Below are 21,051 nucleotides of genomic sequence, written 5' to 3'. Positions count from 1 at the left end.
TACAGGAAAGGGGTCCTTGAAATGTGTCTTGGGGCCTTCCAGATCTTTTGTGAGATTCAACGACCCACGGATTCTAAGCACCCAGCCTTCACAATCATCATTGAAATCCATTTAAGGTCTCAATTAAAGGAGTCCTAGAGTCCTAACAATGACCCATGGAATCCCTCTGAAACTGGTGTTTATGTCTATTAAATTCAAGGTCCCCTGAAAAGATTCAAGGACTCCTCACAATGATTCACTGGGGAAATTTCAGATTCCAGATGTTCTATGATGACTGAGAGCTTTTTAAGGTACTTCAAGATCATTAGCATCCTTGAAGGGCTTCCAGGAGTTCTGGAAATAACTTCTGAGATCCTTCCACAGTTTCCTGAGGTCCTTAAGAGTCCTTAAGACTTCCAGGATCTTTGGAAGAGCTATGTGTGTCCAGGTGTCCTTGAATTGGGTCTCAGCATCCTTTCATGTTGTTTGTTGGTCTGTACAGGAGTTCCAGGATCTTTTAGAATGCTCATTAGTCCATCAGGACATTCCAGGAGTCCTTGGACACGTTTCCAGGATTATTGTGAGCGCTCAATAGTTTGCAAGGGTCTTTGAAGTGGTTCCAGCTGGGGATCAGAGTTTCAAGGGGGGTTTCAAAAAGTCTCCAGGATACTTCTGTGATCTCTTGGTCGATAAGATGGTTCCAGTAGTAGCGCGGAGTGAGCCATCTGGCAGAGCAGAGAAGATCTTCGGCTGCAGGTTGAAGTCTGTGTGAGCAGACTCAAACCCGCAGCTCCGACAGAGACAGAGACAGAGACAGGAGGAGACATCAGGCTCTACACTTCTGCTTTCCCGCGGGTCGATTCTTCTTCTTCTTCTGCAGCTTCAGGTGAGTTTAACTCTTCTTCTTCAGTTTGTTTCAATAGATTAAAAGGTCGCGGCTGCTTCATGTGCGGGTGTTATTACAGACACCTCAGATTTAACCTGGTTTACAGGGTCTGTTCAGACGGAGCTCAGGCTTCCTCAAGTCTCATGAAACAACCTCCAGCAAAAGGTCACTGCAGTGCAACTTTATAAACAGGAAACTGTAGTTAAAGTCCTGAAGGTGAAAGTACTCCCTGGGACTGTTCTGCGAACCGTCAGTTAGAGCCCAGAGTGAAACCTTCTTTAGTCCCAACCTCAAAATGATCAACGACAGATGTAGATGATGAAAAGGAAAGCAGCAGGTCGTCACATGAGAAGCTGGACCCAGGAAATGTTTGATATTCTATTTTAAAATGGTTGAAACTGTCAACCTAACCTAACTACAGTTGGATTCGATTTGATCTGTCATGAATCTTTAAAAACTCTTCAGACTGTGATCATGAAGGATCAGAACTTTAAAGACGAGGTGATGAAGATTCTGGAAGAAGCTCCGGGCGCCAGGAAAGCTCTGCTGGAGAACTACGACAACCTGCTGAAGGTGGCCGACTACTGCCACAACAACTACCTACAGGTTAGTGCTGCCACACCAACTACCTACAGGTTAGTGCTGCCACAACAACTATCTACAGGTTAGTACTACTACTACTACTTCTCTTTGTTTCTAGTCTTTGTGCTAAGCTAGGCAAACCCCTTCTGTCCCATATGTTTCTGTCAGTCAGGTGACAGCAGTATGAAGGCGCTGGAGGAAACTAAAAACTTCACAACCCAATCACTGGCCAGCATCGCCTACCAGATCAGCACTCTGGCCAATAGCGTACTGAGTCTGTTTGATGCTCAGACCAATCAGCTTCGACACATGGAGTCTTCCATCAACCTCATTGGTCAGGTGAGCCCCACCGCTTCTGACCGTTCACACTGATGGTTACAACCAGAGATCATGATGTTATTATCTTCTGAAGGAAGTAACCCTCAGTGTTCATCCTACACTCTCAAAATTACTGGGTAAAAAGTGACTGGCTGGCTGGAGCTTTGTCTCTATCAATGAGGTTAAACACCTGTTTAATGTCGTTTTAGCTGCTGTTCCTAATAAACTGACACCTACCTTTACCTTTTTAACCTTATTAAGACCTCTAGAGACCACCTGGATCAGAACTGAATGTACACATGGCTACGCACACACTTTACATTGACCAGATCTCATACTGTGGATACAGTCAAAGATACCATATCATGAATATAATTTTATGATGATGTATTATATATATATATATATATATATATATATATATATATATATATATATATATATAATTTGTCAATAACCTGACTTTATATATACATATACTGTATATGCACATATACATCTGTACATACATATGTGCAGTATCGGTGTAGTATGTAAGTTGTAGTGGATCAAAGACTCTTGAGGTTGTCATGGGAACGAGATCAGTGTGACGTGTCTTTACTTCACCTGAGCTTCACTATTAATTCATTAATTAATTCGATATTCAATTTTTTCCATCTGTGCTTTTTCTCCTTAGTTTGTGCTGGGAATACAGATCCAGGTCATCAGTGTGTGTGTGTGTGTGTGTGTGTGTGTGTGTGTGTGTGTGTGTGTGTGTGTGTGTTATAATAGCCTCCTCTCCATCGGGGAGGCTGGTCTGAGTGAATGAATGAATGGAGCCTCTGTTTTCTGTCTGCTTTGTGTTCACTTACTGTCATTAACAAGTCTACTACAGCCACTGCTGTGATTTAAGCTGCTGTCTGAGAGTATTCATTCATTCATTCATTCATTCATTCATTCATTCATTCATTCATTCGTCTGCTAGTTTCAGGCAATGGTTTGCTTAAGAACTTCTTGCTGTATGTTTTCTTTGAGGTGTGTGTCTCACTTGTGTAGTTTTTGTTGTGGTTATTTCTATCACAGTTCTTATTTGATGTTTGAACAGTGTCTGATCTGGATTACAACTTGTTCTCATCATCAATAACCTCCAGGTTATTGTTTTTACTAACAATTTCATATTTTAGTCAATAAAATGTTTTTCTTTTTTTCAATTCAATTCAATTCAATTTTATTTGTATAGCGCCAAATCATAATATACATTATCTCAAGGCACTTTACAGGGTCAGGTCAAGACTTTACTTTGTTACAGAGAAAAACCCAACAGTTCCCACAAAGAGCAGCGCTTGGCGACAGGGGGGAGGAAAAACTCCCTTTAACAGGAAGAAACCTCCAACAGAACCGGGCTCAGGGTGGGGGGGTCTGCCTCGACCGGTTGGGTTTAGGAGAAGATAGAAAGAGGGGGGGGGTGGGGGGAGGAGAGGGGAGAGAAGAGAGAGAGAGAGAGAAAGACCAGGAACAGCTGTGTAGGTAATGGTGTTATCAATAATAATGACAGGTAACAGTGGTTAATAGTAAAGATGAGTAGTGGTGGATCTGGATCCTGCTGCTCCAGAGGCAGAGAGACCTGCAGAATGAGGACAGAGAGAGGGAGAGAGAGAGAGAGAGAGAGACAGAAATAGAGAGAGAGCGCCCAGTGAATCATGGGAATCCCCCAGCAGTCTAGCTCTATAGCAGCATAGCTAAGGGATGGGCCAGGACATACCCGAGCCAGCCCTAACTATAAGCTTTACTAAACAGGACAGTTTTAAGCCTGATCTTAAAGGTAGAGAGGGGGTCTGCCTCCTGAACCCACACTGGGAGCTGGTTCCACAGGAGAGGAGCCTGATAGCTGAAGGCTCTGCCCCCCATTCTACTCTTACAAACTCTGGGAACCACAAGTTTTTCTTGTCTTCAACAAGGTAATACAAACACAATAAAATATATTGCACCATTACATCAAATGAATAATAAAATAGTCAAGTAACAAATAAAATCAATAAATTAAAAAATGCGTTATATGAACAAACACAAAGCGTAGTGTTTCCAGATTTTCTTTGTTATTTTGTAACCTTTTCTGTTCTTATTGTTTTCTGTGGAACTCACATGTTGCTTTTACAACTTGATGTTCAACAAAAATAAGTCTGATTTCAGTTCAGCTTTGAGAAACTTGGCAAACATCAGTGGATGTGTTTACATTTCATACCATCATGTTCTGCTGCCATCAACTTTGTCGATCGTGAAGTGGCTTCATCTGCTGTGGTCAGGTTTCACAGAGCAGCTGAAGGTCCAGACAGAAAATGTCTCCTTCACTTTGTGAACCACCCAGCAGAGTTCAGGAGATGGTGGAGCAGACTGACTGTCACACTCCTCCTCCCTGGTCCGGACGTGGACTTAAAGCTGCTGCTGTGTAACTGCTCTGCCTTCCTCTTCCTCAGACGGTGGAGATGCATAAAGAGAAAGTTTCTCGGAGGGAGATTGGTGTTTTCACGGCAGTGAGACGAGTCCCACGCAGCCACAAGATCATCCCACCCTCCCAACCTGCTGCAGGCACACAGCCCCGCCCACCTTACAGTCGTCGACCAATCAACTACCAGCAGCTGGATGGCCTGGGCCATGGCATGAAGGTATCTCACACACACACATCCTGAGGGTGGTTCTGCTGCCAAAAGTTACTGTTGGGTGTTGACCCTCTAAACTTCTGGTATCACTGATGTAGTGAAGCAGAGACACATCAGACCGGAAGAAGCCAAAAAAACAGAAGTGAAGTTTTGTTCTGAGTCTCTGCTGTGGAGGTGATGCTAACAGGAAGTGTTGGCGGCTGCAGTGAACCACAGAAGCAGAAGTGACACTGCAGTAAAAGTTCCTCATTCAAACTGTATTATCCTATGCTGAAAACGCACACTGAGACTGTACCATTGTAAACTACTGCAGACTGTACCACTATAAACCACTGCAAACTGTACCACTGTAAACTACTGAGACTGTACCATTGTAAACTACTGCAGACTATACCACTGTAAACTGTAAACTACTGAGACTGTACCATTGTAAACCACTGCAGACTTTACCACTGTAAATACTGCACACAGCTAATCTGTGTCAGGACTTCACCTCAACTTCACCTTCAGCTCTTTCACATGTTCTTCAGAACTTTTAGCCTCTTCTACTTCATCTTATTGTGTCTGTTGTGTTTGTGAATGTTAGTCTGTATTTATCATTTCTGGAACTGCAGAATCCAACACAAATGTACCCACAGGGATAGTAAAGTATATTCTGCTTATTCTAGTGTATTCTATTGTTCAGCGGTGGAAGAAGAATTGAAATCATTTACTTAAGTAAAAGTACCAATAATACAATGTAAAGATCCACTACAAATAAAAGTCACACACACACACACACACACACACACACACACACACACACACACACACAGTCTTTGTTGAGCGTGGGAAACTGTGTAAAGAGACTAATTAGAGCTGCTGAGGCCTGAGAGGCTCTATTGATGCTCACTCTTTACCAACCCCCCCACCCCCCCACCCCCCCCCCCCCCAACCCCCACCCCCAGGTCTCTGGGAAACAGTCGGACAGAACAGGAACGATCCGTAAACATGGCGCCTCCATCAGGTTCAGTTTGATTCTACTGTCTATTAATGACAGCTTCTTCTTTCACATCAGACATCTCAAACAGGAAGTCTGACTGCGGTTTAATGTGTGTGTGTGTGTGTGTGTGTGTGTGTTTCAGATCCAACAAACCTCCAGAGCCGGTCCAGTGCCCAGTGGCGCCCCCTGTCAGCGGGTAACACTCCTGACTTTAAGTCTTTGTGAGGACCTGTCTGAGGACATTCAGTCTGGTTCTCACTTTTTCAAATGTCTGTAATCTCTTTTCTGTTTTTTAACTGGTGGAATAAACGTGACAAAGAAAGAGTGACACAGATGGTAACTGAGACCTGAAACAGCCTGAAACTGTTAGAAGCAGAGGTCAGATCTCTGATTCAGGTGTGTGTGAATGAAACGTAATCAGGAGTTGTCAAAAGTAAATGATGAAATTTTCTAACAGAAACCTGTGTCTGAAGCCACTGGACCAGACCTCGTTTAAAAAAACAGGCAATATACCAAGTCTGCACCAAAGAAGATGAAACATGAAATGTTTGAGCACATGGGCCAGTGTTAGTGATAAACCTGCAGTAGTATGTTAGTGTGTTACCTTGTTGAGAACACGCTGATTAAACTTTCAAAGTTTAGACAAGATGAATTCACCACCAACCAAACTATGAAAGACAGAATCTGTTCATTATTTTGTTTTATCAAAGATTCCGCAGTGAGAATTTTGATTTGGCTTTGGTGGTGCATAAGGCAACACCTAATGTCATGGCTAACTACCTATAGCTGCAGCCTAACATCTCTGCTGTATGACCACAAACCAGCTGACTGAGAGTTCAGTGTCACAGCATGATGTTGTGTTTCTGAGGCACTGAACTCAATACACAATCCTCAAATGGAACTGCTTATTACTGTCAACATGACATTCTTTATCACATCTTTTGGTGTTAGTAAGTTTTCATCCATAGTTCTCATATTTCACTAATTCTTCACTGTGTTCTGACCAATATTGTATTGATCTCTGTCTGTATTGATTATATTGATCTTTGATTGTTGTGTTCCTCTTTGTTCCTGCTGCTGTTTCTTCTTCATCCTCAGACAATGCTAAATTGTATTTTTGCTGTTTTCTCTCTCAGCTCCAGTTTTGGGAAACCTGTAGCTCCGCCCACCATCCCCACCACCTGGCAGGCTCCATCTGAGTGTGACATCATCACCACACTGCTGGACAATGCCCCGCCTCCTCCTCCCGTAACAAATGAAATATTGGCTCAGGAAAATGAGGTCATGAATATTTCAGCCCCACCCAATTTGTCAGGGGATGTTGGGGCCCCACCCCCCCCTCCACCTCCCCCTCCTCCCCTGCCTTCAGAGGCTATGACCAATCATAGTGCTCCATCGACAGCCCCGCCCCTCAGCCTTGAGACAGGTAGAGACAAAACACTGCAGTTTGTTTCTGAGTAACGGATGAAAAGCATTTAATTATCGTTTATTGAACCAGGATTATTTAAACCTAGATTAACTAAACATAGATTTGTTGAATGTAGGTTGGATAAACCTTGATTAGTTAAAGCAGCATTAATTAAACTTAGATTAGTTAAACCTTGGTTAGTTAAACTAGGATTAGTATATATACACAAGTTAATTAACTAAACCTGGGTTATGTAGACCCAGATTAGCTAAACCTGATTAGATTTAGTTAGTTTAGTTAGTTACCCTTGGATTAATTAAATCATTCATAGCTCTATGTAAACCAATCACTGGTCATGATGAGTGACATAACAATGACATCACATATCCTCTGTCTCCTCAGTGGTGGAGGAGAACTGTTTCCCCCCTCCCTCCCCACCCCCCCCTCCTCCCTCTGATGACGACAGATTCCCTCTGCTGCCCAGTGATGGCTCAGAACTGCCAGCCCCGCCCCCTCCACCCTACCAGGAAGTAGATGGTACCTGTCTGTCTGTCTGTCTGACACCGAACACTTTTTCAGAATGCACTGAAAGACCTACACACCAAATCATCTCCACCAAACTCAATGAAAAAAACATGCAATTTAAGTCTGTACTGCTCACAAACAAAGAATGTTTATTCAGCCGATTTGAAACAACCACAGTTCACATTTTTCATTGAAATTGAAACTTTTAAATTCATTATTAACATTCATTTAATTCTGGGGGTTCCTGAAAAGGTTTAGGAGTAATAAAGTAAATTCCTGAGAGGAAGAGTAAACAGTTCTTGTATTCTTATTGCTGCGCTAACACTTCTTATCGCACTTAATCCTGATTGTTCCCCTTTCTGTAAGTCGCTTTGGATAAAAGCGTCTGCTAAATGACTAAATGTAAATGTAATGTAAATGTAGTTACCTCCTCAGACGACCAGAAACATTCTAAACACAAGTCAAAAGTCTTAGTGTTTGAGTCTGCCTCAAATATTAACAGAAATGCACCAAAGGAAGTTAAACATTAGGCTCTTTGTTACACAGTTTAGTGTTCACCTCCGATCTCAGCTGAAAATTTAGCCTGACATGCATATTAACAAAGCTACGCTGGTTTGTTGTGGGAATTCAGCTTGACCCAGACAGTTCATGTTTCTTTGATGAATTCAGACCTTTTTAATCACTCACTATTCCCTCTGTAGTCCACTTTATAGTGAGTTCACCATTCTGTGGTGCTGTCCAATTGTATAGAGAAAGTTATTAAACCCTATGTAGTGGGCTCATAGTATCCCACAATGCATTATGAAAAGTAGTGTATCCCAACCCTAGAAATATGTACCATGATACATTGTGCTCGTGCTGAAATACAGAAAAATGGGTCAGAGAAAATTACCTGAGTGGTGTCTGAAAGTGTTTTTCCATTTTCCCAATGAGCTCACTACAAAGTCCTCTACATAGGATTCTGAATAGGGAGGGGTGAATGAGTGAGGGATTTCAGACAGAGTAACTTTGAGTAAGTTCTAGAAGTCTGTGAAAAGATTCCAGGAGTCACTGACTGAACTCTTGGGGTCCTGGAGATGAAAATAAACATCATTTTGTGTAATAATCCCCACAAATAGAGAATCACAAGCACAACTTTCCAAACTCAACAGATGCAGTTTGAGGCTGTTCTGGCCCTTCACAAAACTACACTGAAGAAAGTGAACCATCAGACACACAGTTTAATGTTACCCAGCAAACTCAATGAAAAATGTCTTTGTACTTCTTCCTCTTCTCCGGTGGTTTCTCTCAGTTTCTTCTTCTGTGGTGTTTTTCTTCAGTGACCCTCCCCTCCAGGAGGAGTTGCCACCGTCACTTGCCGCCCACCACTCGCTCTCTCTCTCTGAGGGTCCGCTCAGGCCCTGCCTCCTGCTGCCGCTACACACGCTCTCTCTTCCTGCCTGCTGTCCAATCACGTAAGCCGATAGAGGACACCAGTGTCATCCATAAGAAACTTGAGAAAGGAAAGTAACAGTATATCTGATCAATAGGACACTGATCAATGTATTTGTTCTTCTGTTCTTTACGAACTGATAGAAATGGAAATATATAAACACACAGGAAAAAACGTAGCCTTTAGAAAGTTCAAGGGGTCCTTAAGAGGTTCTTGGGAGGTTTTTTGAGGATAGCTGAGGAAGGTAATTGAGCTCCAGAAATCCTTGATGATTTTCTGGGTACTAGAAGTGCTTCAGGAAAGTTTAAAGAGTTCCAGGAGTCATTAAGCAAGTTTTGGGGTCCTTGGAAAGGCGTTTTTAAGGTCATCAGGCCTTTTTAAGGTCATCAGGCCTTAAAAAGGTCATCAGGTCCTTGACGAGGTTCTGAGAGTCAGTTAAGGAGATTCAAGGATTAAAAGAAGTTCAAGGGCTTTGAGGAGATTGCAAGAGTCCTTGAGAAACATCAAGGGGTTCTTGAGTTGGTTATAGAAGTCGGACAAGTTCTGATTGAGTAAATGTCTTTGGGCCTTGAGGAGGCTGCAGGGCTCAGTGATGGATTTGTAGGAGTTCTTGAGAAAGTTCTAAGGTCCTTGATGAGGTTTGAGGAGCAACAGGCATTTAGTTGACCTCGGAGTCATCGTTTGAATACAAACATTATCAATAATCAGGTCCTTTTGACAGTTTGGGGATCAGAGGTTGTCTCTATAGACAGATGATAAACTCTCCTGTCATTAATAAACCTGATGGTCCTGAATCTGCTTCTCTCTGTGTCTGTCAGTGATGATCCCCCCTCCTCCCCCCTACCCTCCACCCAGCACTCCTCCTCACCCTCCCCCCTCCTCCTCCTTCACCCTGTTCCCCTGCTCCTCTGCCTCCTCTTCACCTCGGCTCTGTTTACCTGCTCGCCTCGAACACCTGGGTAAGCAAACAAATACTGTGGTTAGTACTTTGTTTATTTAATACAAATAGTGCTGCTCCTAGTAGTAGTACAGGGACTTAAGTAGATACTCAGGTAGGAGTATTACTTGTAGTACTGCAAGACCATCTCATACTATTAGAGTTGCAAAGCAGTTGTACTACACATCAGAATACACACACACCTGAACAACTGCCCTGCTGCTTTCTGTCAAAGCTCCGCCTTCTCAAACCTGTTTGGTTAAGTGCAGTTGTCACTTACAGAACTTGTGTACTGTTTGTAGATCTGGAGATCCCAGTCCCGCCCCCTCCTCTCCTATTGGACAATGAGGGTGGCCTTGATGACATCATGCCACCCCTCCCTCCCCCAGTGGACTACGACACTGGCACCCCCCCAAACTACCTGGAGAAAGGTACTACTACGATCTCTACTACTACTAATAGTACTACTATTGCTGCTACACCTCTCATTTCACTGCTACACTGACGACACCCAGCTTTGCCTGTGGGTCCCTCCAGATGACCTCAGTCCCTCTATGTGGACCTCAGTCTGTCTCTGTGGACCTCAGTCTGTCTCTATGTGGACCTCAGTCTGTCTCTGTGGACCTCAGTCTCTCTCTGTGGACACCAGTCTGTGTGGACCTCAGTCCCTCTATGTGGACCTCAGTCTGTCTGTGGACACCAGTCTGTGTGGACCTCAGTCTCTCTCTATGGACCTCAGTCTCTCTCTGTGGACACCAGTCTGTGTGGACCTCAGTCCCTCTGTGTGGACCTCAGTCTGTCTCTGTGGACACCAGTCTGTGTGGACCTCAGTCCCTCTCTGTGGACCTCAGTCTCTCTGTGTGGACCTCAATCCCCCTCAGTGGACCTCAGTCTGTCTGTGGACACCAGTCTGTGTGGACCTCAGTCTGTCTCTATCTGGACCTCAGTCTCTCTCTGTGTGCCCTCAGTCCCTCTCAGTGGACCTCAGTCTGTCTGTGGACACCAGTCTCTGTGGACCTCAGTCTCTCTCTGTGGACCTCAGTCTGTCTCCGTGGACCTCAGTCTGTCTCTATGCACCTCAGTGTGTCTCTATGGACCTTAGTCTGTCTCTGTGGACCTCAGTCTCTCTCGCTGTGGACCTCAGTCTGTCTCCGTGGACCTCAGTCTGTCTCTATGGACCTCAGTCCCTCTCTGTGGACCCCAGTCTGCCTCTGTGGACCTCAGTCTGCCTCTGTGGACCCCAGTCTGCCTCTGTGGACCCCAGTCTGTCTGTGTGGACCTCAGTCTCTCTGTGTGGACCTCAGTCTCTTTGTGGACCTCCGTCTCTCTGTGTGGACCTCCGTCTCTCTGTGTGGACCTCAGTCTGTCTCTGTGGACCTCAGTCTGTCTGTGTGGACCTCAGTCTGTCTCTGTGGACCTCAGTCTGTCTCTGTGACATGTCCTCATGGATGAAGGAACGACACCTTCAACTGAACCTTTGAGACTGACCTCTTCATCATCGTCAAAATCTTCATCATGATAACAACATTAAAATCTTCTCTTCATCTCTGACCCAAACCAAGATGATGACCAGCTCTCTTTCTCTGACCGTGTCACAATCCTCTCCTGGTCATACCAATCAGGTCTGACCTGACTCAGTCCTCCACCCAGCTCTTGGTCCAGACCATGTTCATCTCTCATCTCTTCTGACAGACCTCCCTTCACCCTCAATGAAACCCTGACAGATGGTCCAGAAGCAGCAGCCAGTCTGGTCTGGACCTCCACTAACTCCCCCTGAACCAGATCCAGTCTCTGATGGTGCCATCAGAGAGACTCTGGGTCTGAGCTCAGTCCCTCAGCCTGATGCTGCTTCTCCTCCACTGTGCTCCTGTGATGAATGTGGTCTGTCATCACCATCCTGCACACAGACAAGTCTCAGTCCAGACTGTTCTGGTCTGTGGTTCCCTGATGGTGGAACCAGCTCCTGAAGTCTCTCGGAGCAGGAGCGCCCCCCTCTCTCTTCAAGACCCTGTTGAAGGCTCCTCTCTTCAGCAAGCTCCTCCTCTCCTAACTCCTCTAACCCCCCCACATGTCTGACCAGCTCTGACTCTGACTCACTTCACTTTTTTACCTGATCTCCTTCACTGATGAAACAAATGTAGAACTGAGTCCTGACACAGAGTCTCTACTGACCTGAAGCTTCATCCTTCACTTGTTTGTCGCTTTGGATAAAAGCATCTATCACAGATGAGTAAATGTGTGTATATATATATATATATGTGTATATATTCACACACACCCATGCGCATGCACACACACACACTTTTGTATTTTTGTATGTATGTTTGTTTGTATTTTACAAGTTCAGATACAAATATCATTTGTGTATATGACATATATGCTACTATTGTGTGTCCAGTGGTAGCACTCTACAGCTACGAGGCCAAGAAACCCGATGACCTGTCCCTCACTGAGGGTGACATCATCTACCTGATGCATCGCCACGACAACGGATGGTGTGAGGGATTCCTCAATGGAAACCAGGGCTTTTTCCCAGAAAGCTATGTCCAATCATGCGGCTAGCTTGAAGCACCCTCCCCTCTTTGTTGCCATGGAGACAGATCAACTACTCAGTCTGTATTAACCTCCTTCCCCCTGCTGCCCCCTAGAGGTAAATCACAGGGACTTACACACGTCTGTTTTACTGTTTAAAAATAAATTTACCATAGAAATGTTTAATTTTCATAAAGATCATTACATTAATGTAATAGTAATAAAAAGGACAGTACACTGAGGAAAGCTTCACATTAATATACCCCTCTGAAGTGAAATAAAAACTTAATTTAAAGAAGAAAATACATATGGTATTTATTCTACATGGATTCTTTGACTCCTAGAATTTATTTGATTTGGTGGTGAAGCTGATTTAAATCCATTAGAGACACAGTTCAACTGACAGGAAATCAGTCGTCAACAAATTTGATCAATCATTAATTCAGTATTTTTTTAAAACCTGTGACGGTGAACTGAATATTTTTTTGAACATTGTTTCGTATTTTCAGACCAAACGATTCATTGAAAAGGTAATCGATAGATTGTTTGATAATAAAAATAATTGTTAATTTCAGCCTTAAATTACACAGAGTTTATTATCAACTAATCTGCTCATCCTTTTTTTTTGATGAATTGATGGTTTTGTCTGTAAAAACGATGAGGATGAAGGTAGGTGATGATGATGATTCATGGAAACATGGTGACATGTTGATGATCGATGGAGAGTCATTTATTCACCTGTAGAAACAAAAAGAATAAATATAAACCAGACACATTCATGTTATCACACACTCACCCCTCCCCAACTGAACTCAGTGTTAATTACAAGTCTCACATCAACAAAACTCAAATATTAATTTACTGATTGTGTTTGTGAGATATAAAATGATGTTTATTATTTGTATGATATCAAATCTGGTTCCTTAAACAAACTGATTTTACTGCTGTAAATATTTGTATTTGTCTTATTAGCAGATGAAATATCTGTTGGTATATTTTACTGATGATACCTCTGTACTTTAACTTCAGTACCTTCTTAAATGCAGTTCTTGCACTTGCAGTGAAGTATTTTTGTGTTGTGGTGGAGCTGTGTGCCGGTCAGGCTTAAGTGAGGGCAGCACTGTGCCACCCCCTGCAGGCACAGACGCAAACTACAGACTTCAAACTGAATCTGGGACGTGATGAAATCTGATTTAAACGATTGCTGTAGTTGTGTTACTATAGCAGTAACATGTTACTTCATCATTGTGTATTCAGATGATCAATAAACTCATCAGTGTCATCATGTTTATTGTTTGTTTGTTTCTTCAGACTCAGTTCAACATGTTCATGTCTCAGTGAGGAGCTAATATGAGCTAACAGGCTAATGATCACAGCCTGCAGGGAGCGCTGTCACAGCCACATGAAATCAAATCAGTGGACTAAAATAATAACAACAGACAAAAAGCTGCAAAACAAACAGATGATGATGTCACTTCAGCTTCACGCTGCAGCAATGTGATTGGCTGATGGAGGACATGTTGTTCTCTTTACCTGTTGCTCTGTTGAAACACTCCGGACATAATTAACACACAAATCACACCAGCACAGATAGTTAAAGAAAAATAATGTGTCATAAATATATAGTTTATAATATGAATAGAAAGATTTGGGGGGGGGGTTAAGATGACTGACAGCTGTGCTTCATTTTACTGCTGCTGCTGTGACTTACCTTAGTTTGACAATCAACAGTGTTAATAAAGTTTCATTGTCACTGTTTGGGTCACCTCAGTGTCCTCTGGCAGGAACTTTCCCTCCTCCTCTCTCCTCTGTGATTGGACAGCAGCAGTCCCCGCCTCCAGGGCCTCTTCCCTGCTGCAGAGATTTCTTCTGGATGTGCTGGATGCCGCCACGCCCTGTCAGAAATTACCTGGTATGTAGGACTCTGAATCCAGCACTTGTTCTGTGGTGTGAACTGGTCCAAACAGGTTCAGGACCAGTATTTAACCCCACGGTCATGTCCCTGCAGGTCGTGTGTGTGTGTGTGTGTGTTCAGCAGCAGCTACCTCTGAAGTAATGCTGTTGCATAATGGCATGTGTCAAAATAAAAGCCCTGTTAAGAAATGAAGGGACCGTCCAGTGAAACAGAAACAAATAAAGGGCTTAGCAGCCAACTTGTTTTTGTTCAGCTGTTTCCTGCTGCTGTCGGATGTCCCGCCCTGTCACATCATCTGAAACCTACACTTCTTCTCTTTAAGAAATGGACTGGACATCATGTATATAATCTATATATTTTTTATTTCAAGGTTGTGGGTGATGCAAATATTTAGAGTGATCCGGTCGAACAGTAAATGTTTTCTTTCTTTTTTCTTCTTTTGTTTTTAACAGAAGAGTTTAATAGAGTTTCTTTAACAGAAAAAATAAGAAAACGTTAAATGAGCTCAAAGTTTCCAGTATGTAGACCAGTGGAACCAGTGGAACCAGTGGAACCAGCTGAGTTTCCACTGGTTTGTGAAGTGTGTGATGAGGTGAAATGAAATGTCATCTCTTTGTGTTTCAGGGCGGTCAGCTGACTGAAGAGGAGAGTCCAGTTTCCTTTCCATACAAACTCTACAAACACATACGAAACACTGAGGTAATCAATCAGTCAGTCAGTCAGTCAGTCAGTCAGTCAGTCAGTCAGTCAGTCTATCTATCTGTCTATCTATCTATACACCACCTGTGCCTTAACTCTCACTGCTGCTCTGTGACTGAGTTATGTGATGATGATGATGATGATGTTGTGATGATGATGATGATGTGATGTGATGATGATGATAATAATGATACCAATGATGATGATGATGTGGTGATGATGATGATGATACTAATGATGATGATGATGTGGTGATGATGATGTGATGATGATGATGATGATGATGATGTGTGCAGGTTGAAGACATCATGAGCAGCAGGAACAGTCCAACCTGCCAGTGCAGCATGGAGCTTCAGAATAAGAGCGCTGTGTTGACCCTGTGTAACCCTCAGTGAGTCTGTTCTCTGTTAATACCCTGCCCCCCCCTCCCCGTTAATTATGTGCAGAGTGTTTCAACAGAGCAACAGGTAAAGAGAACAACACGTTTTCCATCAGCCAATCACGTTGCAGCAGCGTGAAGCTGAAGTGACACTGAGTCAGTGACATCATCATCTGTCACACACACACACACACACACATATATATGTGTGTGTGTGTGTGTGTGTGTCTACTCACAGGTGTCTGTGCTCACCTGTCTGTCGTTTCAGAGTACATAATTTCAGTGGATCCTGTGACTCACCGCTCCCGCCCACACTCAGTCCGTCTGAGTCTGGCAGCGCTCTGTTCGCCAAGAGTCCTCACGGAGCTCGTGGATCTGTTGGAGTCTTCACCTCTGACCTCCTCAGTGAGTCCACGAACCGGTACAGAGGCAGAGTCGCCGCCATGTTCTCTATACTCTGTACTCTAACTGGTATGCAGTGGGGCTGTTTGGGCTGGACAAGCACTGCGACCAGCAGCTCTATGAAGAGACGTACTACAACACAGAGGGGGGGTTTGTCAGAGGTAAAGCTAAAGGCCCCAGTCTGACCCACAGAGGGGGTCCAGTCACCATCAGAGCCACCATGTCCGACAGTTACCAAGCTGTCATGAAGGTACAGGTGTGCAACAGCTGAGATACTCAGTTAGTCAGCTGGTTTCATTCCTGCATCATCACTTCCAGTTTAAAGCAGATGATCACTCTGCTCTTGTTTCATAATCTCATTTACGTATGACATCACACTGCCCTGCTACCTGCTGGCTGTTACCTGTACCTCTACCTGCTAACAGTGTTTTGAGTTGATATTCTGTTTCTTGTTTCTTGGCAAATTTGATTCTAATCTACAATGTTGATGAAACATTTAATTTTGACTGAATCCTGTTGACAACAGAAGAATAAAACAACAGAAACAGCTGTTTTAATGTTTGTGTCTGTGAACATCAGTGAAGAAAATACTGACACAGTCTCAGGTGTCTAATGTAAACACATGACAGGGCCATGTACCTCTACCTGAACCTGAACCTGAACCTGTACTTTTACCTGCACCTTTACCTTTACCTCTACCTCTACCTCTACCTGTACCTCTGCCTCGACCTCTACCTGTTACCTGTTACCTATACCTGTACCTCGACCTGAACCTGTACTAACCTGCCTGAGCTGCTTCAGTTTCTTCTGTTGACATCCAGGTGTTTGAGGTGATGTGAAGGTGATTGATCCTCAGTTTGTTTTTCATGTCACTTCTTTGGTTTTTGTTGGTTAGTGATGCAGCAGAGAGAGCAGGTCAAAGGTCAGTGAGGATCAAACACTGAACACAGAGCTGAATGAAACATCTTTATTGTTGTCAGTTATCAAAACATCGTAGAAATCAATAAATACAAATAAATAAAGAGGAGAACTTTGTAGATCAATAGAAAGCTGATCAATCAATAAATACAAATAAATAAAGAGGAGAACTTTGTTGGTCAATAGAAAGCTGATCAATCAATAAATAGACTGACAGTAGAACCCATCAGCGTGATGTCAGCAGCAGTGACACAGACGTTGTTAGAGCTGCTGTTGACTTGTTGTAGAGCTCCTCCTGCTGGCAGCAGCTGAAGGTCTGATGGAGTTCACCAGCAGGTCCAACTGCTCCAGATGCAGCTGAGTCTCCTTCCTGATCAGCTCCCAGGACCCAGGACTGCCTCCCTGTACACACAGTACTACAGTCAGTACTACAGTCAGCACTACACCTGTACACACAGCACTCAAATCAGTACTCTGACCCATACAGTGCTGTAGGTCATACTTGTACTCACCGTGCGGTTCAGAGTCCTTGCTCTCAGTCTCCTGTAGTAATTCCTCAGACTGTTGTCGACTTGTTTGTTAGTCCTCACCTGAAAACAAAAACACTTCAGGTTCATTTTCTGTCTGCTAGAAAAAACTAAGGCTGAGGGTGTGAAAGGAAATGAGGTGGTTCGTGAAGTGAAACACTGATAGAGGCTGAGGTTTCAGTTGAAGTGTCAGAGCGTAGTTGAATTAAAAGTGCTGAAAGGAGCTGAAGTATCAGGTGATGTCTTAGCAAAGTTTCATTGCATCTGAAACTTGACTCTTGTTTGTTTAAGTGTTTCACCTGATGTGTGTGTTCTCACAGAAGGTAAAGTGGCAGCTGAAGCGTAAACACTGAAAGGAGCTGAAGTGTCTTTTGAAGTGTCGTCTGTCTATATACTCACACAGGTGTTGAGGCTGTCTATCTGTCTGTCGATGCTCATCCGGAAACGATTAGTATTGTCGGTATCCCAGGTAACGAAGGAGAGGTTGTCGTGGCGATAAAGGTCAGAGATCTGGACCAGACTGTCTCTGATGAAAACCACCTGGGACCCCACCTGGAGAGAGAGGCAGGAGGGAATTGTAGCTATCTGATTGGCTGACAGAGGTGATGTCATCAACATAACACACAACAGCTGTTGACGTGGTTGTTTGTAAAACATGTGAATAACAACATACTAATAAATAACAACATACAAATAAATAACATACAACAAGAAAAGGAAAACCTATCTGAAAGAAATGGAAGTGGTGACAAAGTTAAAGTGGCAATAAAAACACAAATATTGAAAAAATCTGAAATACTAAAAGAAGTTAAAGCGATGGTAACAATGGAAACACCAAATTAAAGCGTAAATTTTAGTTTGAGAGCTGAGTGAAGCTGAAACATCAGTTGACAAAAAAGATATTTTAAAAAATCTTTGAATTAAGATGAATTTAAGTAGAAACTGAAGAGCAAGCAGTTTAAATGTGAGATAGATAGATAGATAGATAGATAGATAGATAGATAGATAGATAGATAGATAGATAGATAGATAGATAGACTGACTGACTGACTGACTGACTGACTGATTGATTACCTCAGTGTTTCGTATGTGTTTGTAGAGTTTGTATGGAAAGGAAACTGGACTCTCCTCTTCAGTCAGCTGACCGCCCTGAAACACAAAGAGACGACACTTCATTTCACCTCATCACACACTTCACAAACCAGTGGAAACTCAGCTGGTTCCACTGGTTCCACTGGCCTACATACTGGAAACTTTGAGCTCATTTCCTGTTCGACCTCTACATATTAACAGTTGAAACTTAAAATAAGAAAAATATAGACGATGAACATCCGATTCTGTAAACATGTATAGTTCATCTTTAATATATGTTAACATACATAAACATATGCAGTGTGTTTTAGTATAAATAATATATGTAGAAATATATTAAAAAAACATTTATTGTCATTATATTTAAATATATTTGCTGTTTTTTTATTATAGACCAATTTATGTGAGATAACAGTTTATTTTTGATGTAAGTTCATAAATGTAAACATGTTGTTTGTTTTTAATATATATCCACAAATATAAAAATATTTAGTTTATTTTCATGTCCATGTAAATATATATAGTCAGTTCTAAATCTAACATTATTGTTGATGTATATCTGTAACATATAGGGATATACATTCTATTACTTAATGTTGAATTGATACAGGCACATATATGAGATGTTGTGTCTGAGCCTGATCATTTTCTGATCAACCCTCGTTGTCATGGACGACACAGATGTTTCCTGATGGTGTGGTAGTTTTTTTAAGCCCCAGCAGATGTTACTAAAGAGTCAGCAGCATCTTTAAAGGAGCAGTCCAGAGTTTTTTCAGTCAGTCTGTCACATGACCAACACTCACATGTTCCACAGTTACTGTTGTGTGATCTTTGCTCCTGTTCACACTGACGTTAAAGTCACCTCAAACTGTCCTCCAGCTGCTGCTCTACACATCATCAATACGTCCATGTATCTACATGCTCCTATTCTGTTGTATTTAATATGCAACCATGTATGAAAACATACACAGTCTGGGACTAAAACCCCCTCCAGGACTCCTGGAACTTCTTCCAGGACCTTGAGTCAGTGCTGTACTCACCATGAGGCGGATGAGAGTCAGAGAGATGTTGCTGTAGTGACCATAGTGTCTGAGCCAATCACAGCAGAGAGCAGGACTCAGGACGCTGCAGAGGATGAAAAGGCCGGTCCAGCTGATCATGATGAAGGTGATGAAGATGAAGATGTGATCTGTGCTGAGTGTGAGTGTCTCCAACATGCTGCTGGTCTGAGTTCAGGACTTTTATTCAAACAGGACAGGAAAGAGAAAGAGAGAGAGAAAGTCCCAGAGCCACTGTTTCTACTCTCCCTTTCACACACACACACACACACACACTCATTGACATGATGCCTAACTCTGACCCTAAAACTGAGTCTTAACCTTTATACAGCTGTTTGAAGACGTGTTGGACACTGAGGACCAGACAGAACATCCTCACTCTGTTAGGAAAATACTGTCTTTGGTCCTCACTATCTATGTATGTCATACTGCAGTAGAAGTACCAGTACCACACAGTACTGATACCAGTGCAGTAGTACTGCAGTAGAAGCACCAGTCTCATGTTGTATAAAAGCTGTGAAACAGCTGCAGCTGTCAGACAGATGTGGAGCAGTACGAGTACAACATGGAAGTAAAAGTACCTCCTCTGTGTACAGTACTGCAGTAAATGTACTCAGTTACTTTTTAAAAGCAGATCTGAGGATGAATCAGAATGAACAGAATATTCGAAACATTTTCATTCATTCACATAGTTTGTGATGTCACGTGGGAATATTTTTCCCGCTCAGTGGATTTCTGCTGTGGAAGTCCCTTCACTTTCATTTTCTAAACCTCAGATTGTACACCTCACAGGAAGTGACACACTCACCTTTACAAAATAAAAGCATGACACATCAATAGAGTTCCAAGTGATTACTCAAAGTGAAACTGTGTCAGAATAAGTATTTAAAGTGTTTAAACTTCACATTATCATTATTTGGTGGGATTAGACATTTTTGATTCATTCAGTCACTGCTTCAAAAAACCATCAGGTTCATATCTGAGGTCAATTTACTGACATTTTGTTTTCTTATTGTGATTATTTCACTTTCACCTTATTCAGATTTGTATTTGTCTCACTGATTTGATTTAATTCACTTTCATCTCTTCATTTAAATAAGACAAACCAACAACAGTGTGATGCAGCATCAGCGAGTGATTATAGAGAATTTATACTTCTCCTTGAATGTAAAGATTATTGTTCATATACAGAGGATCAATGAATCCTTGTTGATGATGATGATAATGATGATGATGATGTGAAACTTCCTGAGTAAAATAATCAGCTGAGTAATGAATAAGATTCTTTGACTATGTTGTTCTGAAAATAAAAATAAATTATGGTGAAGGTTCAGATCTATAACAGTCAAGTCTGGTCCAGTTCAGTCCTGGACCAGAAGGCGTGGGGGTGGTTTCCAGATCAGCGTCCAATCAACAACCTCTCTGACCAGATGCAATCTGATGAGTAAAATAAAATTAAACTTCCCAGGAGTAAAATCATCGTCAGAGCAGCACAGACACAGGTCAGAGGTCAATGAGGAAACACATAACTAACAAACAAACCCATGATATGAATGTCATGTGGAAAAGTTGATATTCACAGTAGGTTTGTGTGAAATATTTCCATCTGTTTTTTATTGATGTCTAACAGATATAATCCAGAATAATACACAAACTATAAATATCTAATATAAAGATGAATTATTTATGAATAACCCATATATTATGTTCATTATGTTTTCTGTCTTTCTAATGAATTTAAACAACAAATGTAATTTTCCGGTCTGTTTGATGCTAAAAGCTCATTTACGCAAAATAACAATTAATTTAAATAACTTTATAAACAGTTCGTTAAATACGTAACA

The 21,051-nt window shown here is 42.3% G+C and overlaps 3 protein-coding genes and 1 long non-coding RNA gene across 18 annotated transcripts; 2 read left to right on the top strand and 2 right to left on the bottom strand.

Annotated features, from left to right (window-relative positions):
- The first annotated feature begins 261 nt into the window (after positions 1–261).
- abi3a (ABI family, member 3a) lies at positions 262–13,502 on the top strand. Of its 3 annotated transcripts, XM_071464035.1 has the most exons (12): positions 262–865; positions 1,331–1,471; positions 1,616–1,786; positions 4,219–4,407; positions 5,349–5,407; positions 5,526–5,579; positions 6,520–6,809; positions 7,194–7,328; positions 8,636–8,770; positions 9,567–9,707; positions 9,988–10,116; positions 12,084–13,502. In XM_071464035.1, the coding sequence occupies exons 2-12, from the start codon at positions 1,340–1,342 to the stop codon at positions 12,245–12,247; spliced, it is 1,599 nt and encodes a 532-aa protein (XP_071320136.1). In that variant the 5' UTR covers positions 262–865; positions 1,331–1,339; the 3' UTR covers positions 12,248–13,502. The 3 variants fall into 3 exon arrangements, with proteins under 3 accessions (XP_071320136.1, XP_071320158.1, XP_071320147.1); XM_071464046.1 differs by lacking the exon at positions 262–865 and having other exon boundaries at positions 1,339–1,471; positions 1,620–1,786; XM_071464057.1 differs by lacking the exons at positions 8,636–8,770; positions 9,567–9,707 and having other exon boundaries at positions 273–865.
- Positions 10,075–11,260, bottom strand: LOC139609493 (uncharacterized). Of its 11 annotated transcripts, none has more exons than XR_011685241.1 (5): positions 10,825–11,260; positions 10,689–10,782; positions 10,496–10,611; positions 10,400–10,445; positions 10,075–10,309 (listed from the first exon to the last, which is right to left on the bottom strand). It is a non-coding gene; the product is annotated as an uncharacterized lncRNA (long non-coding RNA). The 11 variants fall into 11 exon arrangements; XR_011685238.1 differs by having other exon boundaries at positions 10,689–11,002; positions 11,083–11,260; XR_011685235.1 differs by having other exon boundaries at positions 10,366–10,445; positions 10,689–11,260.
- LOC139609005 (uncharacterized) lies at positions 12,875–16,700 on the top strand. The gene is made up of 5 exons (XM_071463202.1): positions 12,875–12,886; positions 13,989–14,129; positions 14,757–14,831; positions 15,128–15,222; positions 15,479–16,700. Exons 1-5 carry the CDS (start codon positions 12,875–12,877, stop codon positions 15,795–15,797), a joined length of 642 nt encoding a protein of 213 aa, XP_071319303.1. The 3' UTR covers positions 15,798–16,700.
- An 83-nt stretch (positions 16,701–16,783) lies between these two features.
- On the bottom strand, positions 16,784–20,488 carry LOC139609467 (interferon a3-like). 3 transcript variants are annotated; one of them, XM_071464120.1, is made up of 5 exons: positions 19,190–20,488; positions 18,132–18,206; positions 17,456–17,609; positions 17,043–17,113; positions 16,784–16,932 (listed from the first exon to the last, which is right to left on the bottom strand). In XM_071464120.1, the coding sequence occupies exons 1-5, from the start codon at positions 19,364–19,366 to the stop codon at positions 16,792–16,794; spliced, it is 618 nt and encodes a 205-aa protein (XP_071320221.1). In that variant the 5' UTR covers positions 19,367–20,488; the 3' UTR covers positions 16,784–16,791. The 3 variants fall into 3 exon arrangements, with proteins under 3 accessions (XP_071320221.1, XP_071320203.1, XP_071320210.1); XM_071464102.1 differs by having other exon boundaries at positions 17,043–17,135; positions 17,457–17,609; XM_071464109.1 differs by having other exon boundaries at positions 17,043–17,120; positions 17,457–17,609.
- Between the last annotated feature and the right edge of the window lie 563 nt (positions 20,489–21,051).

The sequence above is a fragment of the Trachinotus anak genome, unplaced genomic scaffold, assembly GCF_046630095.1.
Source record: "Trachinotus anak isolate AG129_WGS33_773 ecotype Australia unplaced genomic scaffold, CSIRO_AGI_Tana_v1 ptg000003l, whole genome shotgun sequence".
Taxonomy (NCBI): domain Eukaryota; kingdom Metazoa; phylum Chordata; class Actinopteri; order Carangiformes; family Carangidae; genus Trachinotus; species Trachinotus anak.
The sequence above is the reverse complement of the archived record's forward strand: the minus strand, read 5'-3'. Positions and strand labels throughout refer to the sequence as shown.

Coding starts and splice junctions, on each gene's coding strand:
- LOC139609467 (XM_071464102.1), bottom strand. CDS start 19,366: ATGTTGGAGACACTCACACTCAGCACAGATCACATCTTCATCTTCATC. Junction 17,610..18,131: donor AACACATACGAAACACTGAG/GTAATCAATCAG, acceptor CTCTCTCTCCAG/GTGGGGTCCCAGGTGGTTTT. Junction 16,933..17,042: donor CAAGGACTCTGAACCGCACG/GTGAGTACAAGT, acceptor CTGTGTGTACAG/GGAGGCAGTCCTGGGTCCTG.
- LOC139609005 (XM_071463202.1), top strand. Junction 14,130..14,756: donor GCCCTGTCAGAAATTACCTG/GTATGTAGGACT, acceptor TTTGTGTTTCAG/GGCGGTCAGCTGACTGAAGA. Junction 14,832..15,127: donor AACACATACGAAACACTGAG/GTAATCAATCAG, acceptor TGATGTGTGCAG/GTTGAAGACATCATGAGCAG.
- abi3a (XM_071464035.1), top strand. CDS start 1,340: ATGAAGGATCAGAACTTTAAAGACGAGGTGATGAAGATTCTGGAAGAA. Junction 6,810..7,193: donor GCCCCTCAGCCTTGAGACAG/GTAGAGACAAAA, acceptor CTGTCTCCTCAG/TGGTGGAGGAGAACTGTTTC. Junction 9,708..9,987: donor TGCTCGCCTCGAACACCTGG/GTAAGCAAACAA, acceptor TACTGTTTGTAG/ATCTGGAGATCCCAGTCCCG.